The sequence below is a fragment of the Heptranchias perlo genome, chromosome 1 (assembly GCF_035084215.1).
Source record: "Heptranchias perlo isolate sHepPer1 chromosome 1, sHepPer1.hap1, whole genome shotgun sequence".
Lineage (NCBI taxonomy): Eukaryota > Metazoa > Chordata > Chondrichthyes > Hexanchiformes > Hexanchidae > Heptranchias > Heptranchias perlo.
The window spans coordinates 67,742,013-67,764,461 of record NC_090325.1 but is presented as its reverse complement, the minus strand read 5'-3'; the positions used below and the strand labels follow the sequence as shown (position 1 = coordinate 67,764,461).

Genomic DNA, 22,449 nt, shown 5'->3' with positions numbered 1-22,449 from the left:
AATGTCCTGCAAGATGTTTGGGTGATGTGCCTGTCACGGTTGAATAGATGCCAGTGTGTGTGACCTGTGACTTGTGGGTGTGAGGCTTGCAACAGTGGTAATGTGTAAGGGTGAGATGAAGCATCTGATTGGAAGAGTTGAGTACTGATTAGGTTTGTTGGTATGTGGGCGATGGGGGGTGTAGTGCATGGAGCAGTGGATGCGGCAAGTGGTGCAGTTGGTAGGCGAGGCCGCTTGACAGTTGACCTCACTCACTTTGACCATTCAATTTCTTCCTGCACTGCATCCATGTTTGTGGTGCTATGCGCCAGGCATTGACTTCGTCCCCTGCTGCCTCCCACTGCTTCGGGAGCATATGTCTGGAGGGCTTCTTACCCTCCTGCGGATATAGGATGCCCCTCCTGCTGTCCACCTCTTGCACCAAGACCGCTAGTGCATCATCAAAGAACCTTGGCGCACGCTCTCTCGCAGGCCCGGTACAAACATAGATTGGCAGATTGGTGAGGTCTGGCATGTAGATTGGAGGATGTGGGATTTAGTAGTGCGCAAACTTTATTCAATGTTTTAACATAATTCAACAGCTTGTAAACATAAGAACGGGACCTGCATCTATGTTTTACACGTGCGATGTCAGATCTCCGTTCAGACTCCGTGCGGACCAGTATCTTATTTTTTGCAAATAAGAGGTGCAGGCTGCCTTTAAGATGTGCAGCCTACCTTTAAGAGGTGTGAGCAACTCACCTGCGATTTGCGCCCCCCCCCCCCCCCCCCCCGTTGCTGGTGAGAAGTGGAGAGATTGGAGAAAATGGAGAGATGAATGCAGCTAGGCCTCCAAGGTAAATGAAATTGCAGCACCAATCTAACATGCTGGTTGCGTCAGTACCACCTGTCCCGGGCTAATCGCACCCCCCAATGCCTGCACCCAGATTCAGGGGTTAACCAATTTAACCCCCATAAATATTTTTAAACATCAAGAACTTTTTACATAAAGGATGCATAACTGTTCTAAGTGACAGCAAAATTAACTCTAGGTTCACAGTTTTGAAAGTTAAACGCCATACACAAACAGCATATAGAAAAACAATTATCATTTCACAAAATAAGGTGCCTTCCCCATTAGTGGACTGCCCCTTTAATTTAATAGCATTTTTTGCTATTTTAGGAATTTCCTTTTCTAAATGTTGGTAAAATGTGAATAGTGAATGAATTAACATTAGTGTAGATTCAGCTAATCTGTTCCAATTTACTTATTCCAAATTATTAGCATATTTATTAAGCAGAACATCAATTCACTGTAAGGAAATAACTGAGAAGTGAAAACAAACTGATAAATACATGACAACGTTCCATCCATATCAACTATGTCAATTTCTGTAAACACAATAATTTCAATGGGAAGAAAATATTAATTTAACAGGGGTTTATAGATCATTCCATTTTATTCTACTTGCACCCACATTACACAAAAGGGACGAAATTGGTCTCAATAGTACTTGTAACAAACATGTATATGAAGCTCCTCCATATGCTATTTTAATGCATTTGTCAACCCATTATACTGAATGCACTGAAACAGCATAGAGAGGAATTTCAGACAAACATACTGCATCTTCAGCTTCTGAATAATATGTTACAGGATGCCAGTTATGTCAACAAAAGTTAAAACAGAATTGGTATAAAACATGCAATTAAAAAGTAACTAAAAGAAATGTTAATTTGAAATTCTGACAAGCGATTACTTTGGATAATTGAATAAAATGCTGCCTAAACTGGCTAGTAAATGGAACTGATTTAGTTAATATGTATGAATCTGTTATCCAACAGTTTTACTTCAAATACCAAACCTAATTTTCAGCATAATGTTACATTTGAGCTTATAGTACGATTAAGAAAATATTCGGGGTCACTGATTGACGTTATAAGTATCCAAGAGGCAGTATGGCCCAATAAAGCAGACATATAATAATCTGATTTTTCTCAAAACCAGATAGCACATGCAATAAAAACTCTGTACAGAACTGAAGAGAAACAACTGGTCTAAAGGAAAATGATCTTATCTATGGGTCTTTGTGCTTTTATAATTAAATTAGCCATTGGCGTCATCTGAACATTGACACTGAGAAGACACAGGGCTTTATGAGCAGATACTTTTAGCAGTGCTCCTGAACATATAATTGTATCTAAGTTTTTAGTTTTAATGAAAAAGCTGCTCTGACATATTCCTTCACAATTACAAAACAGTTTTTATGTTGTTTTTTAAATCACGTCCTGTCATATCAGCGAAAGTCTCCCTTTCTCACACACATATGCTAAATTTGAGTCTTTATTTCCCTCCTAATCAATAATTATTATGCATTAAACAATCATTTTGTTTCTCAAAATATAAGATGATTTCCCCATTAGGAGATTGATCCCTTAATTTCATATTTAGTGCACAAGTATCACATTTTCTTAATATTTCAATTTAGACTGCGAGATACAGATGAGAGTGAAGCCCAGCTTTTTCAATGCTAACTGTGGTCAAAACAAAATAAACATCAGCAATGATAAAATATACTGTCGGGTTCTTTAAACTGCATATTGTGACTGGTTTATCTGAATACCATTTCCTAAAGATTTTTCTTTGGATACAAGTTAAAGAAAAAAAGTATTGAGGTTGAAGAATCAAATAATCAATAAAACAATGTAATATAATCAAACATAGTCTTCTAGTCTTGACAGAACCTGCATAATTCAAAGTCTTCCTACACATTTTTGTGATACCAACAAATAAAACAAGAAAGATGACTTGAAGAAAACTAATTATCACTACATTTTTGAAAGAAAATTGTCTTTTGATTTTCTTTTCTATTTTAAATGCATTAAATGTCAGACCTTCTATTTATCCAGAAAGTCATGCTCTCCCAGTGTATATTTTTTACCTCTTCAAACTGGTTTTAATCAATGCTTTTCAGCACAGTAGATATATTATGCTAAATCCTTAAGACTTGAGTTACAAACATGCCCTAGCTGCTCAGTGAAGCATGACTACCTGGATTTCATTCATTATTTCAACATTGGGAAAGGGAGGGAGGGGAAAGAACAATGGGCACATCATCTCCTATCAGCAACAAAATGTTCCCCCCAGTGTGGTTATCCATAAGAGTGAAGAACATCAAATAGTAACCCCTTCACTTAATTAAAGCATCCTTCCAATTTTATTTTGAAACAATTCTTAACTAATATATCTCAATTCTGATCAATACTATAAAATATGCTTCTCACTAAGTTGCATGCCTTTTTGATAGCTGAAGAAGCCTATACTATAAACCATATGCATAAACTCACCCAAATTTGCAACTTGATCCTTTTTTCATTCCTGTAGACCGTCTTTACTTTGAAGTCAATACCTACAGTGCTTACAAAGGCAGACGTAAAGGAATCATCAGCATAGCGGAAGAGAAACGAGGTTTTCCCAACACTGCTGTTGCCAATGATCAGTAATTTGAACATGTAATCAAAGTTCTGGTCAGCTGTGTCCTTCTGGCCATATCGAGAATCTTGTGTAGATGCCATCTGGAATATAGATTACAGAGTGCCTTCAAATCACCTACTCACCTCAGACCAAGTATATTTCATTAACATTCTGATCAAACAAGCTATCAAAGATTTAGAGGCAAATAAAATCAAGTAACATAATTTACCAATACATGTACATAGTTATACTACAGCTCTTGAGTACCAGTAAAAAGCCTGGATTATAATTGTGTGTTTCATATCAAAACACTGGTGGGAAATTTAAAATTACACTCTGGGCAATTCAGCAAAATATTGGCAAATTATATTCCCACCACTTAGTGAGTATCAAATCATTTTCTATAAACTGGTACCATCATCCAAGAAAGACAGCAATCTTCTCACTGGCATTTTCAATTTTACAGTATAGAAATTAAAATACAGAGTATTATATCTTAGAACTGTATTAAATCAAGGTCTAAACTAAATGGAAATAAACATAAAATTATTTTTTAACTATTAAAAAAACATAATCTTTGTATCCACAACCAACTGCAATAAATATATCATAATTCATATCCAAATAGCACAATTACCATTTAAATAAATAAAACAGAAAATTTGTACTGTTCAAAATATTTTCTTTTCATGAGATGGTGATGAAACACATATCATCCAACTGTATATAGCATAAGCTGCCTGTTCTGCTGGATAAAGTTTTTTGCACCTGGCCCTGTTGTTTAACTAGTCTAATTACTTGTATAGTCTTGGAGTGGGTGCAGGGGAGATTTACTAGAATGGTACCAAGGATGAGGGACTTCACTTATGTGGAGTCTAGAGAAGCTGGGATCATTCTCCTTAGAGCAGAGAAGGTTAAGGGAAGATTTAATAGAGGTGTTCAAAATTATGAAGGGTTATGATAGAGTAATTAAGAAGAAACTGTTTCCACTGGCAGGAGGGTCGGTAACCAGAGGACACAAATTTAAGATAATTGGCAAAAGAGCCAGTGATAGATGAGAAGAATTTTTTTTATGCATCGAGTTATTATGATCTGGAATGCACTGCCTGGAAGGATGGTGGATATAATTTCAATAATAACTTTCAAAAGGGAATTGAATATATACTTGAAAAATAAAAATTTGCAGGGCTATGGGGAAAGGGCAGGGGAGTGCAGCCAATTGGAGAACTCTTTCAAAGAGCCGGCACAGGCACGATGGGCTGAATAGCCTCTTTCCGCACTGTATGATTCTATGATTCTAGACACTAGTCATTTTATCATTTATAAGGTTGCATTTTTGGAGTTTGGAGTTGTTTACTGTTTGGCATGGTTCCATGATCTAGTGTCAACTTTGGCTGGATTTTCTAATTTTGTTGCACCTTTTTCATTATCCCCATCAATAATATATTAAAAGTTTTTCATATCGAGCACACTTCACTTCCTGTGTAATATAAGGTTGTCAACTATGATTGGAGGCATTCTGACCACGTGACAGCGGATCACGTGACATATGCAAATATTATTGCATTAACCGTATAAGGGTTGGGTCCCCTGCAGTTGAGAAGTTTTGCTCGTGGTTTTGCACCAGCAGCTGTTGTGTGAGAAGTTCCATGTACCAGGAGGCTCCCCGTGGGCAGGTGAAGAAGGGAAACCAAGGGCGGGGAAGAAAGGAAACCGAAGATAGGGGAGGGATTCACAGAGGGGAAACCAGAGTTGGGAGGAACTTTGATTCCACCAATAACTAATAGTAACTCACTGAAATTGCGCGGATAACCAATAGAAATACTGTTAACACTCAGGTTCCTCTCATAACCAATAGTAATATAATAACTCAGTGATAGTCTATATGTAACTGGTAGTAATAGGTACAACACCCGATAGCCTACCTGTGACTAGTGGCAATCCTATAACCTGCTGATATTCATGCTGCTTCTACAGACAGAATCCCCCTGCACTGCGCAAAGTGAACTGTCAGGCTCCCCAGTCAATGCCATTTTTAAAAAGCCCAATGTCTCTCCCTAACTCTGGTTTGGACTCAGATTCTCTGTTAAGGTGACAACTCTGAACTGAAAATTTCAGTCAGAACCGACCTATACTTGGACTTCACATGTCAAAACCGACCGTCACAGACTGACCAGAACCAAACCAAGAGATTGCACAAAGGGCAGCAGGCTCGGTGTTTAGAGCAATTCTCACAGGCACATCGTCCTAAAGTCAGCTCAGCACCGACATTTCTAAACCACTCCCTGGGCTCAGATTCAATAAAGAAGAGTTTTCATAGAATTATAGAAATTACAGCAGAGGAAGTCCCTGGTGCACGTGCTAGTGTTCTCTGCTGTAACGCCATTACCCCTAGATCCTTTTATATTCCTCCTTTTCAAATATTTATCCCATTCCCCTTTAACTGATGTTCTAGTTTCTACCTCAATAGCCACTTGTGGTGAAGCATCCCAGGATCTAACAGCCTTCAGTTGAAGAACCTTCCTTCTGCTTCCCCTTTAGTCCTTCCAGTGAGAATCTTCAGTCTTCATCTCCATGCTCATCATTTGCCCACCAGTGGAAACCAGTGGAAACAATCTTTCCCTGTTTACCCACAGTAAAGGCCCCAGGTTTCAATCACCACTTTACTTGCTGCTCCTTTCATGGCACTGCTCCCACTCACCACATTGCCGATGCTCCTAGCGCTGAAGAAAATGTTGGTCACCATGCCCATTCCCCGTTCTCCCTCTCTCCCTACCTCCATTCCACCCTCCCTCTCTATCCAAGCCCCATTCCCCAGTTTCCCTCTCTCCCCAGCCTCATTCCCATCTCCTTCTCCCTGAGCCCCTATTCCAATCTCCCTGTCTCCCTGAGCCCCCATCCCCAGTTTCCTGCTCTCCTCGAACCCCCATCCCCTGACCTCCCACTCCCCAGTCTCCTTTACTCCTTGGCCCCCAGTCACCCTCTCTCCCCCCGACACCCCGCCCCCCCATCCCTCAGTCTCCCTCTCTCCCCCTCGACTCCAGGCTCCGAAGACCCCGTTGAATCCTGACTCCTGGGCACCCCCACTGCCTCCACTCTCGATTGTTCCTGGTGCTCCAGCTTGTCCCAGGCGCTCTGTGGCAGAAGGTGGGGGGGGGGGGGGCGCTGGGCGGTGTGAAGGTGATGTCACGGATCAGGGGACCCTCTGCTAAGGCAGGAAAATTAAAAGCGAAGATCTCCCGGGCTGCTAGCAGCAGTGCCTAGGAGATCCATACCCCATTCCTGGAGGGTCCCGGTTAATCCGGGAGGGTGGCGGAGGCTTTGGAGTCGGGGATCGATGTCACGTGGTCAGAACACCACATGATCAAACTTCCAGGAATGCCTCTAACCAGAGTTGGCAAGCCTATCTGTTCCCCAACTCTCAACCCCTCCCCCACCCCCGACTGATCCCTGCACACCAGCTGGTCCCAACTCTCTGCAGCAGCGGGGGGTGATGTCATGGAGCTGGGGGACGGGGGGCGGGGGGCGCTGCTGCACCGGTAAATTTAAAGTCGAAGATCTCCTATGCTGTTAGCAGCAATACCCGGGAGATCCATATCCCATTCCAAGAAACTCCTGGGCAATCTGGGAGGGTTGGCAATCCTGGTGTCATACTGTCACATCTTGTTGTTACTTTTAACCCATATATACTGCAAGGTACGCATACTTACCATTATACTTACCGTTCAGTTATTCCAATGACAGATGGCTGCTCTTCCAAGCTCCATCTCCCAGGTCCATTTCTAGGTGTCATTGGAGGCAAACATTATTTACATTTTATATTCATTTTTAACTGCTCTGGACCCCCATTTTCCCTACAGGTAAGCTTTATTCTAACTCATACTTTATTAAGTATTATTATGTTTTTGGCCTCTATTGTCTGCTTCATTCCTAAACTGCTGGCTCTTCTTAACACCACCCCCCACCCCCGCCACAACCATACCATCCTTGGCACTACAAGGCACGGCAATCGCTGCCCCAAATCTGTTGCTTCTGCCTCCTAAGCATGCTCCCTAATTTTAACCAGTTTACCAGCACCATGCTAAAAAAACCTGCAAAGATCAGGCTGGCTGCGGGGAGATGGTGGGTGTACTGTTCAAAACCTTTGGGGTGACAGTGGTGAGGGAATATGGATAAGGAAGGAGGAAGTGACATCAAGTTGCAGGGGAAAGATGATGGGAGTGGGAAACAGTGAGGAGATAGGGGTACAGGTGAGGGGGATGAAGAGGGGACGTGAATTTTAAGGCTTAAATCAGGATGAGGCAGGGGGGCAGAAGTTGAAGAAGTGGAATGAGGGAGGGGGTGAAGAAGGATAGTGGAAAAGAGAAGGGAGAAAGGAAGACAGAAATGGTAGGGGAGAAGGAGATCTGCAAGGTGAAGCATAGGTGGACAGCACTGAACTGGAAACTGGCATGTTAGCTTTCAGAGCGCTCATAATGCACGAGCTAACTATAGTCAGCAAATTCATTATATGCATAATGAACATTTTGAAAAATAAACTGCCAGTTTCCCAGTTTAGTGCTGAGAAAGCAACAAAGATCAGGCAGTAGGTCCAGGGGAAGGTGGGGGATGGGGGGTGGGAGCAGGAATGGGCAATAAATGCCGGCCTCGCCAACGACGCCCACATCCCATGAATGAATTTTAAAAAATCATATGGAAACAGGAGTAGGCCATTCAGCCTCTTGAGCCTGTTCTGCCATGGTTGATCTGAACCTCAACTCTATTTACCTGCCTTTTCTCCATATCCCTTGATACCCTTACCTAGCAAAAATCCATCGATCACAGTGTTGAACATTTTAACTGACCTAGCATCCGCAACCATTTGGGGGAGAAGGTTCCAAAATTCCACTATCCTTTTTTGTGAAAAAGTGTATCCTGATTTCACTCCTAAATGGCCTAGCTCTAATTGTAGGATTATACCCCCTTGTTCTGGATTCGACTATTAGAGGAATTAGTTCCTCTGTAACTACCCTATGGAACACCTTCATCATTTTAAACACCTCAATTAGATCACCCTTCGAACTTCTAAACTAAAAGGGAATACAAGCCAAGTTTAAGCAACCTGTCCTTGTCATTTTAACCCTTTAAGTTCCAGTATCATTCTGGTGAATCTGCTCTGTACCCCTTCCAAAGCCAATATATCTTTCCTGAAATGCAGTGCCCAAAACTGAATGCAGTATTCCAGATGGGGTTTGACCAAGGCTCTGTACAACTAAAGCACAACTTCCTCACTTTTGTATTTAATCCAAGAAGCTAGGGGGTGATGGTAGTGCTGTGGGACATGGGGGTGGGGGTGGGGGAGGAGCCAGGAATTTTAGGAGAAACGTGCAAGGGGGTGCAGAGGAAAAGGGAGAAAAGCAGAGATAAGGAAGGTAAAGGGAAGGTAAGAGGGGAAATGAAGAGGGGAGAAGGCAGGGGATGAGGCATAAATGGAGAGGGATGCAGAAGATGCCACCCTCCACTGCTTCCCTCCTCTGCACACCATTAAAACCATCATGTCCCACCTGAAAAGACAGACAGACAGATAGACTGACATAAAGAAAGACCAAAAATAACAAAATGGGGGGAAGAGAGAGAGAGGCAACAAAGTGAAGGTGACAAAAGACAGGCCATGGGAACTCTAACTATAAATGTCGCACGTTCTTACCTTATAATATTTAAATTTTTTTCAGAAAATTTTCACCATATGAACCACCCAAATATTTTAATTGGAATGCAGCCAAGCTAGTAATGAAAACTGTTGACAAAAGATTGCAACTCACAGGAGCTCTACCATTTTACTTATGGCAGTAACAGTTTACTGCATTTATCCCCCTTTCAGAAAGACACAGAGTTTTGCTGGGTAAATTTCCATGGGCACTTGCTCCAATACTTTGCCCAAGTGACCATCATTCACGTGAGACTGGAATGGCATTTCAACCAAGCCTAAACCTGTTCTCACCTGATGTCCACAGGCACCTAGTTTCTAACAAGTGACATTACAGTAAGAAAAGGGAATCCTTAAGCTATAAAGGGATATGGATCCAAGGCAGGTAAATGGAGTTAAGATACAGATCAACCATGATCTAATTCAATGGCAGAACAGGCTCGAGGGGCTGAATGGTCTATTCCTGTTCCCATTTTCCTACTACCCTGGCTGATATTTCCCCTTACAGCCCTGAGACCAACTGTAATACCTAAAATACTGCCCTAGCTGAGATCAGCTAATTCACCAGAGTCCAAATCCAAACTGGGACCTTCTGATATGTGTTGTCAAGCTACTTGTCCCTTTCTGATTTTTTTTCTTGTCTCTGACTATCATAACTCCACATGAAGAACAATTCCTAGAATAGCATAAACTATTTACAGTAGTGTCAGTTTCCAACTGACGTCAGCCATTGAACAAGTACTCGGCTGGAAATAAGATGTAGTATTTTATCCGTTGCTGTCCAGCAATACTGTCCTTCTTGTAGCCGGGATGAGCATTCTTAATATCAAAACTGCTTATAAGACAGGAATTAGAAAATCTCTGCAAACTTGCAAAAACGTATGGTATCACTAACAATTCCATACTTCCAATCACCTTAGTCCCGGCAATTTGAGCATATGTCATGCTAAATATACACTAAGAAATTACTGCTTGCAAGCACAAAAGTACGTTTCAAATGTGGATCATTCCAGCAAACACAACTTTTCAAATTCTGTTTAAGAACATTATCTGATATTGAAGAATGGTTTTAATCATTTAAATTAATCAATGTTATATTTAAAAATCCAGTGAATATTTAGTCCACAAAATATGTTTTTATAATAATCAGAACCATTTTGTATTGAAATGAGATTTAAATACCAGAATAAAATATGCTATACATTTGTAAAACTTTATTTCAAATAGTACTGTATTGTGAATTGCGAATGGACAAAAAATAGGCTATTTCTTAATTCTACTTTATAATGGCAAGCGTGGAAAGTATCTTGCAAATCATTTTAAACGATATTTTTCAGCATAAAACTTCAAAACGCGCAAAAATATCCCTCACTTAAGTAGGCAGACGATCTCTTGTAAAGGTAACCCCGTGTATTAAAAAGTCAGCATGTTCAAGTCAGATGGATGTACTCCCTACACTGCAGCCCAGACATCTTGGTAAATGACTGTACCACCTAAATTAAATGCAAGAAAAATGCAAGCGATGACTATGAGAGACAGTGTGTCCAAACAGTAATGAAGCAGTACAAATGAAGGATGCAATCCTGATATAGAAATACATCTATCATCACAATTTCATCTACCTTAAAGTCATTTCCCCTTAAGCTGAACAGCCTTTAAAAGCTAGAAGATATTGAGCACCCATCAATGGAGGAACAAAAACTGAGATGAATACACTGGTCTCGGAGAAAACTGGTTAAACAAAACTCTCAATTTAAAAATACATATTTTTAAAAAATTGAACACATTTTTTGAAATTCTCACGACTGAACAGTTCAATTCAAATTGAGGATAAAAACTGTGAAATTAACCGGTTTATTTTTAAAAAAAACCTTATCATTGTGAAAATTGTGTAATGATACAGGTTATTGTAATAATGTAAAAAAAAACCTACATCAGTTGACAGGATACATGTAAAGAAGCTTAATTGGCGTAATAAAGCATCTTTTTTGATCAAAAAGTGTCATTCGGGCGCCGTTTCCATTCGCCATCTGTTGTATGATATTAAAGGTTACACAGACCTGCATTGGTGCCTCGTGCCTCATGCTGCCGGAGCGCTCGCGATCCCTCTGAGCCTGTGGAGAACCCGGAGCGGAACGAGCCGCTTCCCTCCCGCTGTCATCCACTTTTGTATTGACACTGGCACTTCGCTGCGCATGTGCCTGTGTCGCTTCGCACTCTGGGACCTGTAGTTGCTCGACTCACGACCAGCTCAGGACAATGGGAGACAACGCCGGGTCCACTGGACTACAACTCCCGACATGCCCGGCGCCAATCCCCACCATAGTGACAGCGCCCGGCGTTGGCATAAACAGGGCTGGCAACGATGGCTACGAGCAACGATGCCTTGCATCGTGTTGGCTGGGCATTTGGAACCAACAGTCAGGAAATGTTGCAAATTTTGCAAACCGTCACTAAACCTGAACAAATAAACTTGCTATATATAATGTCTCATTACTTGTTATGTTTCATATATATGTTATAAATCTGTTTGCATCCTTATAAAGTATTATGTTGAAATAAACATAACTGAACTATGACAAATATCCTAGACGCATGCATAAGGAAAAGGTGATTTTTAAAATCTATTCAAAGACTTTGCAGTGGGGACAAAGCAAGCGTTCTGGCTGTTTGCATGTTCAATGAAACATCCAGAACCGACAAGACCACAGCCCTTTCTGATATTCCGGAAATTCGGCGTTTAAAGAGAAAGCCCGTAAGTATTGTAAAACAATGCCGTACCTTTCCATAAAGCTCCATTTATTCTCCCAAGTTCAAAAATGTGGATAAGATGATCTATAGATCAAGAAAAGTAAAACTCTGGTGCTATCGTCTTTCGTTGGCAATTTGCAGCGAGGTTTGTCTACAGATTCACATCTCAGTCCTTAGTTGCTGCCTCCGTGTGTAAAAACCCGATGTGCGGGCAGTGTAACCCGAACCTTTAATTACAGAGGCGAAAGCAAACGGAAACTCAGCATCCGCGTGTCATCCTGCTGCTACGGGTGACACACGTCTATCGACTATAATAGTTATATATATATATATGGACAGATTGATTATTACAATAGAGATATCTGAACAGTAGCTTACAGTAATTTTCGAGGTGTGGTCAAAACTTCATAGCAACTATTGTTAAAATCAATTTGATTGCCATTTCTCCTGAGCTATCTTACCTTTCTGTTTGTGTTATTAATAACCGCAGTTTTTGATTAACAGCCTGCTGTGTCTATCAGAAAACCCGGATGCTGTTGGTCGGGTCGGGTCGGGGCGGGACAACCTATGTGATGTCCAGTCACCTTTGGGTCAAGGCAATAGAAATCGGAGCTAATCAATGAATGGGAGAAATCAACAACATTCCCGTGTGATTCATGAGGATGCGAGTACCTTCCTGCATATATAAAAATATTCATATATATTATATTACTAATATTTACTACTGGTAACTGAAGTTTAACATTTTCCTTATTTGTTAAAATATTATTGTTTCCATCAAGCATCCTTCATATGTTTGGCTAATCATTCTGAGCGGTAAAACCTTATTGGAAATGTTTATTCTTGTGTACCTTTTTTCGAACGAAATGCATTTTCACGATGCATATTTTATTATTGTGTGATAAATTAATCTTTTTCAAATTTTGAAATGAACAAGCAGCGGGAATGTATAGAAGAAATCGTCAAATAGGAATATCGCCGGTTGGTCAGCTCTGGGCCTGGCAGGTTAATTGCAGTGAGAAATTACGCAACGGGGAACAAACCGCAGCCAGCGATTGATGTCAAACAAATATTGTCAAAGGACCTGATCCAATAAACAGCGACCAAAAAAAAATGATCACTAATTCAGAAAGGCGACCAGGTTAAAGTTTCCACACGCGCAGTTCATTATATGTCGGGGAAAATGAACAATCGAATTCCTGTGTTTATAATAGTTTTGTATTAAATTCAGCGCGATAAGGGAAATTAAAACAAAGGATAGTTTGAACAATCAAATAAAGCTGTTTGCATTTCGAAATCAAGCCAAAATTCTGATTTGCTATGGCAACTAAATGCAAATATACATAGAGCGCTTGATACATTTTGAGACAGACCAAACAGCCATATGAAACCTCATATGATTGTTGTGTTTCTACCGTCTTACTGCATTAAATAAAACGGCGACTGAATCTTTCCACTGTAAAGCTGCGATTACCTATATCCATAGGGAAATGCCAATTAGCCGATTTTAATGTAATAATCATTATAGAGCACTGTGCTTTGTGATGCTTCCCTTCAGGAATCTAAATGGTTTAATCTTACTGAACCGGGTACCGCAGTGTAGTGGTTATGTTACTGGACTAATAACCCAGACCAAATGGTTCAAATTCTATTGAACCATATCCTACAGTTCAAATCCTATCAAGGCAGTTTGAGAATTTGAATGTAGTTTAAAAGCAGTAAAAATGATCATGAAGCTATTGGATTGTTGAAAAAACCTAACTGGTTCACTAATGTTCACTCCTTTAGGGAAGGAAACCTGCTGTCCTTAACAGCCTATCAGGCCTGCTGGCCTCTATGTGACCCTGAACTGTCCTCTGAAGTGGCCTAGCAAACCATTAGGTTGTATGAGGGCAACTAGGAACGGGCAAGGGCAATAAATGCCAACCTTGCCAGTGATGCCCACATCCCAAGAATGAATTTTAAAAAGTAACAATATGGATAGGTTATTTAGTACAGGGTAACTGTAACAAATAGTATGTAAATTGTAACGATACTGATTTTGTTCACAAAGAACCATGTCAACACTAAAAAGTAGGACATGGGAACAGGAGGAGGCCACTTAGCCCCTCGAGACTGTTCTGCCATGCAATTAGATCATGGCTGAACTGTACCTCAACTCCATTTCCCTTGATACCCTTATCTAACAAAAATCTTTCAAGCTCAGTCTTGAAAATTTTAATTGACCCAATATCCGCAGCTTTTTGGGGGAGCGAAATCCAGATCACTAATTCAGAAAGGCGACCAGGTTAAAGTTTCCACACGCGCAGTTCATTATATGTCGGGGAAAATTAACAATCGAATTCCTGTGTTTATAATAGTTTTGTATTAAATTCAGCGCAATAAGGGAAATTAAAACAAAGGATAGTTTAAACAATCTAATAAAGCTGTTTGCATTTCGAAATCAAGCCAAAATTCTGATTTGCTATGGCAACTAAATGCAAATATACATAGAGTAACTTTGTGTGAAAAAGTAATCCCTGATTTCACTCCTAAATAGCCTACCACTAATTTTGAAATTATGCCTTCTTGTATTGGATTCTTTTACCAGAGGAAATTGATTAAATCCCCCTCAACTATCTAAACTCAAGGGAATACAAGCTAAGTTTTTTGCAACCTGGTTTCATAATTTAACCCTTTAAGGCCTGGTATAATTCCGATGAATCTGCACTGTATCCCTTCAAAGGCCAATACATCTTTCCTGAGGTTCGATGCCCAAAGCTGAACACAGTACTCCAGATGGAGCCTGACCAAGGCTCCGTACAACTGAAACATCATTTCCTCACTTTAGTATTCCAACCCCCTTGAGATAGAGGTTAACATTCCATTGATCGTTTTGATTACTTTTTGTAACTATGCACTAGCTTTTAGAGATTTGTATATATGAACACCCAAATCCCTTTGTTCCTCCACAGCTCCTAGTCACTCACCATTAAGAAAATGTTCCAATTTGTCTTTCTCAGATCCAAAGTGGATGACCTCATAATTCCTCACATTGAACTCCATTTGTTACAGTTTTGCCCACTCACTTGCTCTGTCTATGTCTCTTTGTAACTCTCTGCTCCCATCCACACAACTTACAGTGCCTCCTAACTTAGTGTCATCTGTAAACATGGATATACAGCTCTACACTCTCTATTCCTTCATCCAAGTTATTAATATATATGGTGAAAAAATAACGTCCTAATACATATCCTGGGCAACACCACTTGTCACATCCTGCCACTCGGAGAACAAACTCTTTATCCTTAGTCTCTGTATCCTACCACCCAACCAACTACCGAGCCATGTCACAAGGTTACCTCCAATTCCATGTGCTATCATTTTTGCTAATAATCTCTTGTGCGGAACCTCATCAAATGCCTCTGGAAGACCATATACACAACATCCATAGACACTCCCCTATCCACTATGCTAATGGCCTCCTCAAAAAATTCCAATTTAGGTATGACCTACCCTTCACAAATCCATGCATGAAACTGTAAGAGTAGAGCCAAACAAGGGCAGTCCCACTGAACTGGATATTGGAAGAGAGGCGTAGGAGGACATGGTGTAGTCTAGCAGAGAGGTCAAGAAGGACCAGGAGGTAATAGTCACAGAGAATGGCAAGGTTGAGGGGATGGCCATGAATAAGAGTAGAAAAGATTGTATGGACAGGGAGGACAGGAGGGCAGTAAAATCAAAGGGAAGAGGGAAAGTTGAGTTGAGACAGATTGAAATCATTGAGGATGAGGAGTTGTCAGTGGGGTGGTTGAAGGAGGAAAGGAGGGAGGATTTTTCGGTGAGAAACTTGGGATAGCACTTGATGCAGATGGTGGAGAATGAGGATTTTAAATGAGAGATGAGGGGGTTGGAACAAAGTGAAGTGCTCAAAGGAAGAGAAGATACCAGAGGAGTAGGGGGAGAGACCCAGGTGTGATTTGATAATAAAGGCACACCACCACCATAGTGGTTTAGATGGGGCAGATGGTGGAAGAGACAGGAGAGAAAGGCCCAAGACAGGTCAAGAGAATGTAAGATATAGCCTAGAACACATAAAAGATGCTTATTTAGTTATTACACATTATTAGAGAAGGCTAAGTATCCCATCACGCTTTATGAACAGGTCAAGAAGTTCAGCTTGCTTTGTAGCTGCTTTTACAAATCATTAACCGTTTCAAAATAATAGCAGATGAAACCCATCTGGTTATTCAAGGATAACTATTGTAGAAACACCTTTGATTAATTGACTGGCCGAGGCCCCTCAAGGATGCCTCCTCCCAGATTAGGTTAGTAGCAGTTATCAATTCCCCACAATAGGCTATTGACCAAGGGATGATGACTAGACTGAAAGAATGCGGATAACAAGATGAGGTTAGGATCTTAGGAGATAAGACAAAATATAAAGACAGGATGAAAAGTCTCAAACATTGAGGTAGAGAAGAAAGAAGTTTTTTAAATCAACACTCCTTCCAGCAGGATCAGGTAATATCGGTTCTGTTTTATTAATCGCTTTAACCTGTTGAAGTACTAGGCTGTTCTACGTAAGAATTGTGCTTTGCTAGTGAGTCAGCTTGTTAACTCTGTGACTGCTGTGTTCTTTTAAATCTGCTACTAATAAAATGTACTTGCTGTACATCAGATTGGTTTGGTTTCCTTCTGAATCCCTTACAAGAAGAGAAAAAAAAGGGAAATAGAAGTAATGGATTCAGGTCTGGAGCAGCCACCAAAATGCATACATGAATGGACACAGAGGGAATTCAGGTTACATAGGCAAGGCAAAGATTAGGAAAGACATGTCCAAGAGCCTGGCAAACGAGGCAGAAAGAACTAGAACTAATCACCTACAACTGGCATATAAAGCTATTCATTCTGGCTCCACTTCAGTCCCATGTTCCTGATCTTTGGCCATCTGGTGCAGAAGGGAGTGGGCAAGTCAGGGGACCTCCTTGTGGGTCTGCTCCAAGGTGGCCATCCACAGGTCCAGGTTGGATGCAGCCCGTGGGGGTGGTCGCTCTGGCTGCCTGCCTGCCTCTCTTCCGCAGCTTTGTCTGTGCCTGGGTGGTCCCGGAGAAGGAGCACGCAGTGTCCACCAGTACGCTTGAGGCCTTCTGTGACCGGTGGGCACCGCAGGGTCTTAAGTGTGTACTGGGTAATAGCAATAACATTATTATTTAATTTTATAAGTTTCCTTTGTCTTTTTATGATTTAGGTTTTATTAGTTGTGCCCCTCTAAAAAGGGGGCACGTTTGTTAGATTTTTGTTTGATGACACTGGGGCAACCCAATGTCTCCTAACGGGTGCTTTGAAAAAGACATATAAAGCTATTCAGTCATTTGGACCCAAAACTAGAATCTGCACTGGGTTAAAGCCTATTAACAACGCTGATAGCACCACACGTTCAACTCAAGAGGATATCCTGCAAAGATGAAAAGAACATTATGAATATGCACTCAACCACCCTGAAGTGACACCATGCTCAAACCTGGACTCATTAGCAGCAGATTCAACACCTGTTTCCGAGACCCACGTCAATATATCCGTGATGGAAGGGATCTGCTCAGCTACAAATAAATTACAAAATGGCCATGCTTCTAGACCCGACCATATAACTCCCGAACTTCTCCAGTGCTCCACTGAGCGCATAAACTCTTTGTTCAGGTTTGGACTTCTGGAAAGGTGCCGGCTGAGTGGAAGGAAGGGATCATTATCTTGCTCTATAAAGGAAAACGCCCATGCACTGAGTGTTGCAGTTATAGACCAAAAACTCTCCTTTCTGTTCCTGGAAATGCCTTTTCATAAGTCCTACTTGCTCGGCATTAGCCGCTTCCAACGAAACACTGTCGCTCTGAGCAATTGGGTTTCACCAATGGGCAATCCACAATGGATGCCATACTTGCTCTCCGCCTATTGTCCGAGATTCATTGCGAATTCAACTGCCCTCTGGCAGACGCATACGTAAAGTTCAAGGCAGCCTTTGATTCTGTCAACAGAAACGCCCCATGGAAGGCTCTTCAAGACATAGCCGTCTCCTCCTGAAGCTAATTCAAGATCTAAATCTATAATGGAGTCCATTGTAGATCACCCATTGGTGAGATAATGACCCAGGAGTAGATTTGACTGGGGAACTATTAGTCTGAGAAGTTCTACACCAGATCTGAAGTACGGCAAGGATGCATCATGGCTCCAGCCCTGTTCTGTATTGCAATGGACTGGATTGCATCTCTGCAAACATCGGCATTACCGTCGATCAGACCTCTTTTTGTGGCCTGGACTAAGTGGATGATGTTGCCTTCGTCAGTCAGGACGTGAGCCATCTCAGAGACCCATTGAAGAGCTTCCAGCGTGAGGCATCCACCTTTGGGCTATTGATTTCTGGGGCAAAGACAAAATCTCAGATTGTCAGTTCAAACTCTATGATACAATACATTCAAATTGATGGACAAAACATGGAGGCAGTGGACGTCTTTATCTACATAGGTAGCAAATTGTCATCAGATGGGGGAAGCGAGCCAAGCATACTGAGGAGAATCGATTTAGCAGCTTCGACAATGAAGGGTCTGCATAGGGTCTGGAGCCAAAAGAAGATAAAAATCCCTATAAGGAAAGCATGGTTCTATCAGAGCTATGTCCTGCCAATACTTTTGTATGGATCTGAAACATGGATGCTGTTTAAGCAAGGCATAAGAGACTGGAAGCATTTCATATATGCTGTCAGAGGCGACTATTGGGAATTAGGTGGCTCGACTTTGTCTGCAACACATGTAACAATGAAAACTAGACTTAAGAAAGATTGAAGTCATTAATCATCGCCGTCGGGTACTCTTTGATCACATCGCCCGTCTCAGAGACAAATTTCCCGTTAGCCGGGCACTGAAGATTAGAATCGAAGTCAGGAAGGGACATGGACCTGCTCTGGATTAGAGGTGGCCACAGGGTCATCCTTGGTTTACTAGGCTATATCAGATCAGTATCGATAAAGTGGAACTCTTTGACACTTGGGGCTCAATTTTGAAATGGTGTCGGGTTGGCAGCAGGGGGGTGAAGGTACGCGTGGCAAACCTGAATAAACAAAACTTACCGTTTGATTGACAGGCTGGCTGCCGTCAGGAGCTGCAACGCGAAGGTGGGGGGGAGAGAAAGAGAGAGAGCAAGACGTCATCCGGCGCTGGAACTATAGATCGGGGGGGGTGGGGGAGAGTGGAAGATCGGGGTGGGGGGGGGAAGAGAGGAAGATCGGGAAGGGAGAGGGGGAAGATCGGGGGGGGGAGAGGGGAAGATCGGGGGGGGGAGAGAGGAAGATCGGGGGGGAGAGGGGAAGATCGGGGGGGGAGAGTGGAAGATCGGGGGAGAGAAGGGAAGATCGGGGGAGAGAAGGGAAGATCGGAGGGGAGAGGGGAAGATCGGGGGGGGGGAGAGGGGAAGATTGGGGGGAGAGGGGGAGATCGGGGGGGGAGAGGGGGGTGAAGAAGGGGAGATCAGGGAGACATCGGGGGGTGAAGAGGGGGAGATCGGAGAGGGAGACATCGGACATCGGTGCAGAGTGGAAAGATAGGTTGATTTTGTGTTTTTAACTTTATGCAATGGTTTTTAATTTAATTTATTTTGTTTCTTTTTGCCTGATCCGGCCCTTCACATCTGGTTTCACCAGGCGTGAATTAGAAGCCGTGGGAAAGCTGCCCAGGTAAGTGAAAAATCTTTCTAACTACCTAATATGTCACAAGTAAAGTACCTCAATGAGGTACATTTGGCTCTTTAACTATCCGGATTCAGGATGCCCGCTGCACACAGGTACATCCGTGGCAAACTCGGAAGTTGGCGGGTTGGAGCCGGGCTCTGAATCTGAATGGGATTTCCCCGATCTTTGGAGCCTCCTCGCCCCCAATGCATCCGCAGTTTCCCGGAAAAATCAAGCCCTTGGAATGAAGCCATACAACGTGGTCATGGATGGTGACGCTATGCACCTCCAAGCATAATCGCTTGCTTGCTTGCAATAATTGGCTCAATTGAAGATATTAGTCCGCTAGCATAAAAGATTTACCACTACATTAACCCTACATCAGAAAACTAGGACAAGTACCAGCCAAAAACACTTTTACACCTAAACAACCATTATCAACATGGCAGTAAATCAGTAAAATTGCTGTAAGATGGAAAATCACCTCATATTTGTATAATTTAATCAATAAATTGACTCACAATTCTCCAAAAGTGATTTAAATAATCTATATTTGTACTGTAATATACTGCAGGTAATTAAGGTTCAAGTTGGTAGACTGAAAAATCATGAAGTAATCACACTTCACTAACTGTGAATTCAAATAAACTTTGAAATCTTTGAGGATCTTAATTGTACAAAGAAACTCCCTTAGGCTATATAGATATGTGTGTATATGTGTGCGTATATAATACACATATAAAATCAGCTTCTGTCCTCAGCAATAGAATATGGATTCATTTGAAGGACATGACGTTAAAACATTCTATCACTGCGATTTCCATTTACTGTTTGCTCCCTCTCAGGTGGCACTTGATTGAACTTTTTTTATAATTAGATCTTTTATTATAGTGTGCAATTTTTATAATTGCAGCACTTGGGCAAATCTCAACGATGCTGAGTGATTTACTCTGATCCAATTTCAGAAGCAAAAACTGCTTTAGTCTATTCACAGTTTAGTCTGGTTCTGTGAAGCAGGAAATTTGTACATTGTAGTTTAGATACATGCTGTGAGCTTCCTGCTGATTTTAGGTGGAAATCAATACTCAGTGCCTGTGTTGGCAGTTAATTTGATATGCAGTGTATGAACAGACTCAGAGCAGCCCTCAGCATTAACTTTCAGAAACACATTTGGTTCAGTCATCATAACCTAAACTAACTTAACTGAAAGCAGTCTTTATGGATTGGAGACTGAACAGGATTAAATCTGATTCCTGAGCCTGAAGTTCGATGCTTCAGCCATAGTGTACATGTCTATCTTCCATCTGTTAATAAGAGTTTCTATGGACAGTGAATATTCCATGTGATTTAAACATTTCTCTGGACTTCAGTCTGTTGCAGAAGTACGATTACACTTAGTTTTTTTATGTCAACAAACCTTTAACAACGAGATGACATAGCCTCAAACTTAGAAGTGGGAGGGTAATGAGTCCATTTAGATTTACCTGCTTTATGCAGAAGGTGATGAATGTATGGAATACACTGCTAAGGGAGGCAGAGGGGGACGGCTGTATCAGAAAATTCAAAAGAAAGTCAGATAAATGTATGGCAAAAAATCTGATCGTGGGATATGAGCGGTGTCAAGGGATGTGATATGGCTAGGTGGACATAATGGTCTTTTCCAGTCCTATACATTCCTGCGTTCCTCTGTTTAACTCTGACATCAGCAATGCCCTGAAGTAAAGTTTCATATTAAAGTTAATCTAAAATGTTGGTATAAAATATTTCATAAACCTTCAACTGTAAATGAATTTAGTGTTTTGTAACTTTGTTTTATTCTGTGATTATAACTTGCAATTACATTTTACTTAAAAAATCAACCTTGCCTAAAACAAAATGCCAGAGGTTCACTCAAATCACTGATACAGGAAAAATTTCTGACCCAAAGCATTATATCAATATTTATCCAGAGAAAAAGATCAGTGTTGTAAGTGGCTCAGGCTTTGAAAGGAATCTAACTAGAGAAATAAGAAAGATTTGCATTTATATTGCGCCTTTCGCAATCTCAGGACTTCCCAAAGTGCTTTACAGCCAATGAAGTGCTTTTGATGTGTAGTCACTGTGCAATGTAGGAAATGCAGCAGCCAATTTGCACAAATGCAAGGTCCCACAAACAGCAATGTGATAATGACCAGATAATCTGTTTTAGTGATGTTGGTTGAGGGATAAATATTGGCCAGGAAACCAGGGAGAACTCCCCAGCTCTTCTTTTTATGGATCTTTTTATGTCCACCTGAGAGGGCAGACAGGGCCTCAGTTTAATATCTCATCCAAAAGACGGCACCTCCGACAGTGCAGCACTCCCTCAGTACTATACTGAAATATCAGCCTAGATTTTATGCTTAAATCTCTGGAGTGGGACTTAAACCCACAACCCTCTGACTCAGAGGCAATAGTGCTACTAACTGAGCCATGGTTGACACCCTATGTAGTACTGAGGGAGTGTAACATTTCTGCAGCTGCTGTCTTTTGGGTGAGATTTTATGGCGTGAAATGAAAAAGAAGTAAAATAAAACAGCCATCATGTCATTTAAGGCTGTGGAGATGCTGCTGGAAAACATGTCGAATGATCTGCTGGGAATCCTAGAATTTCATGTTTTATCTGAACCCTCCCAAGTTAAAGGAGAAAAATTGTAGAAATTGTAGAAGATTTAACTGGATGGTTGGAGCGACTTTTGGAGTTGCAGTAAGAAATGCTTGCAACACAGAAGATTGGTTGATCCTAATATGTGCGGATGTTTATTCAGTGTCCCCATAAGTGACTTCAACAGGAGGTGCTATAAATTTTCTTACTGGTAACTTTGCTAGATTGTTTTGAATTGG

General features: G+C 41.4%; 1 protein-coding gene across 2 annotated transcripts in view; it reads right to left on the bottom strand.

The window, feature by feature from the left end:
- rab3c (RAB3C, member RAS oncogene family) overlaps positions 1 to 12,077 on the bottom strand; it is a 208,358-nt gene extending 196,281 nt beyond the window's left edge. Inside the window, exons 1-2 of one of the 2 annotated variants that reach the window (XM_067986345.1) lie at positions 11,922 to 12,077; positions 3,328 to 3,555 (exon numbers count right to left, since the gene is read on the bottom strand). In XM_067986345.1, the coding sequence (XP_067842446.1) occupies positions 3,328 to 3,555; positions 11,922 to 11,939 (246 nt within the window). In that variant the 5' untranslated portion in view covers positions 11,940 to 12,077. Of the gene's footprint in view, positions 1 to 3,327; positions 3,556 to 11,200; positions 11,288 to 11,921 lie in introns of those variants that run through there. The other variant, XM_067986335.1, reaches the window with a different exon arrangement.
- Between the last annotated feature and the right edge of the window lie 10,372 nt (positions 12,078 to 22,449).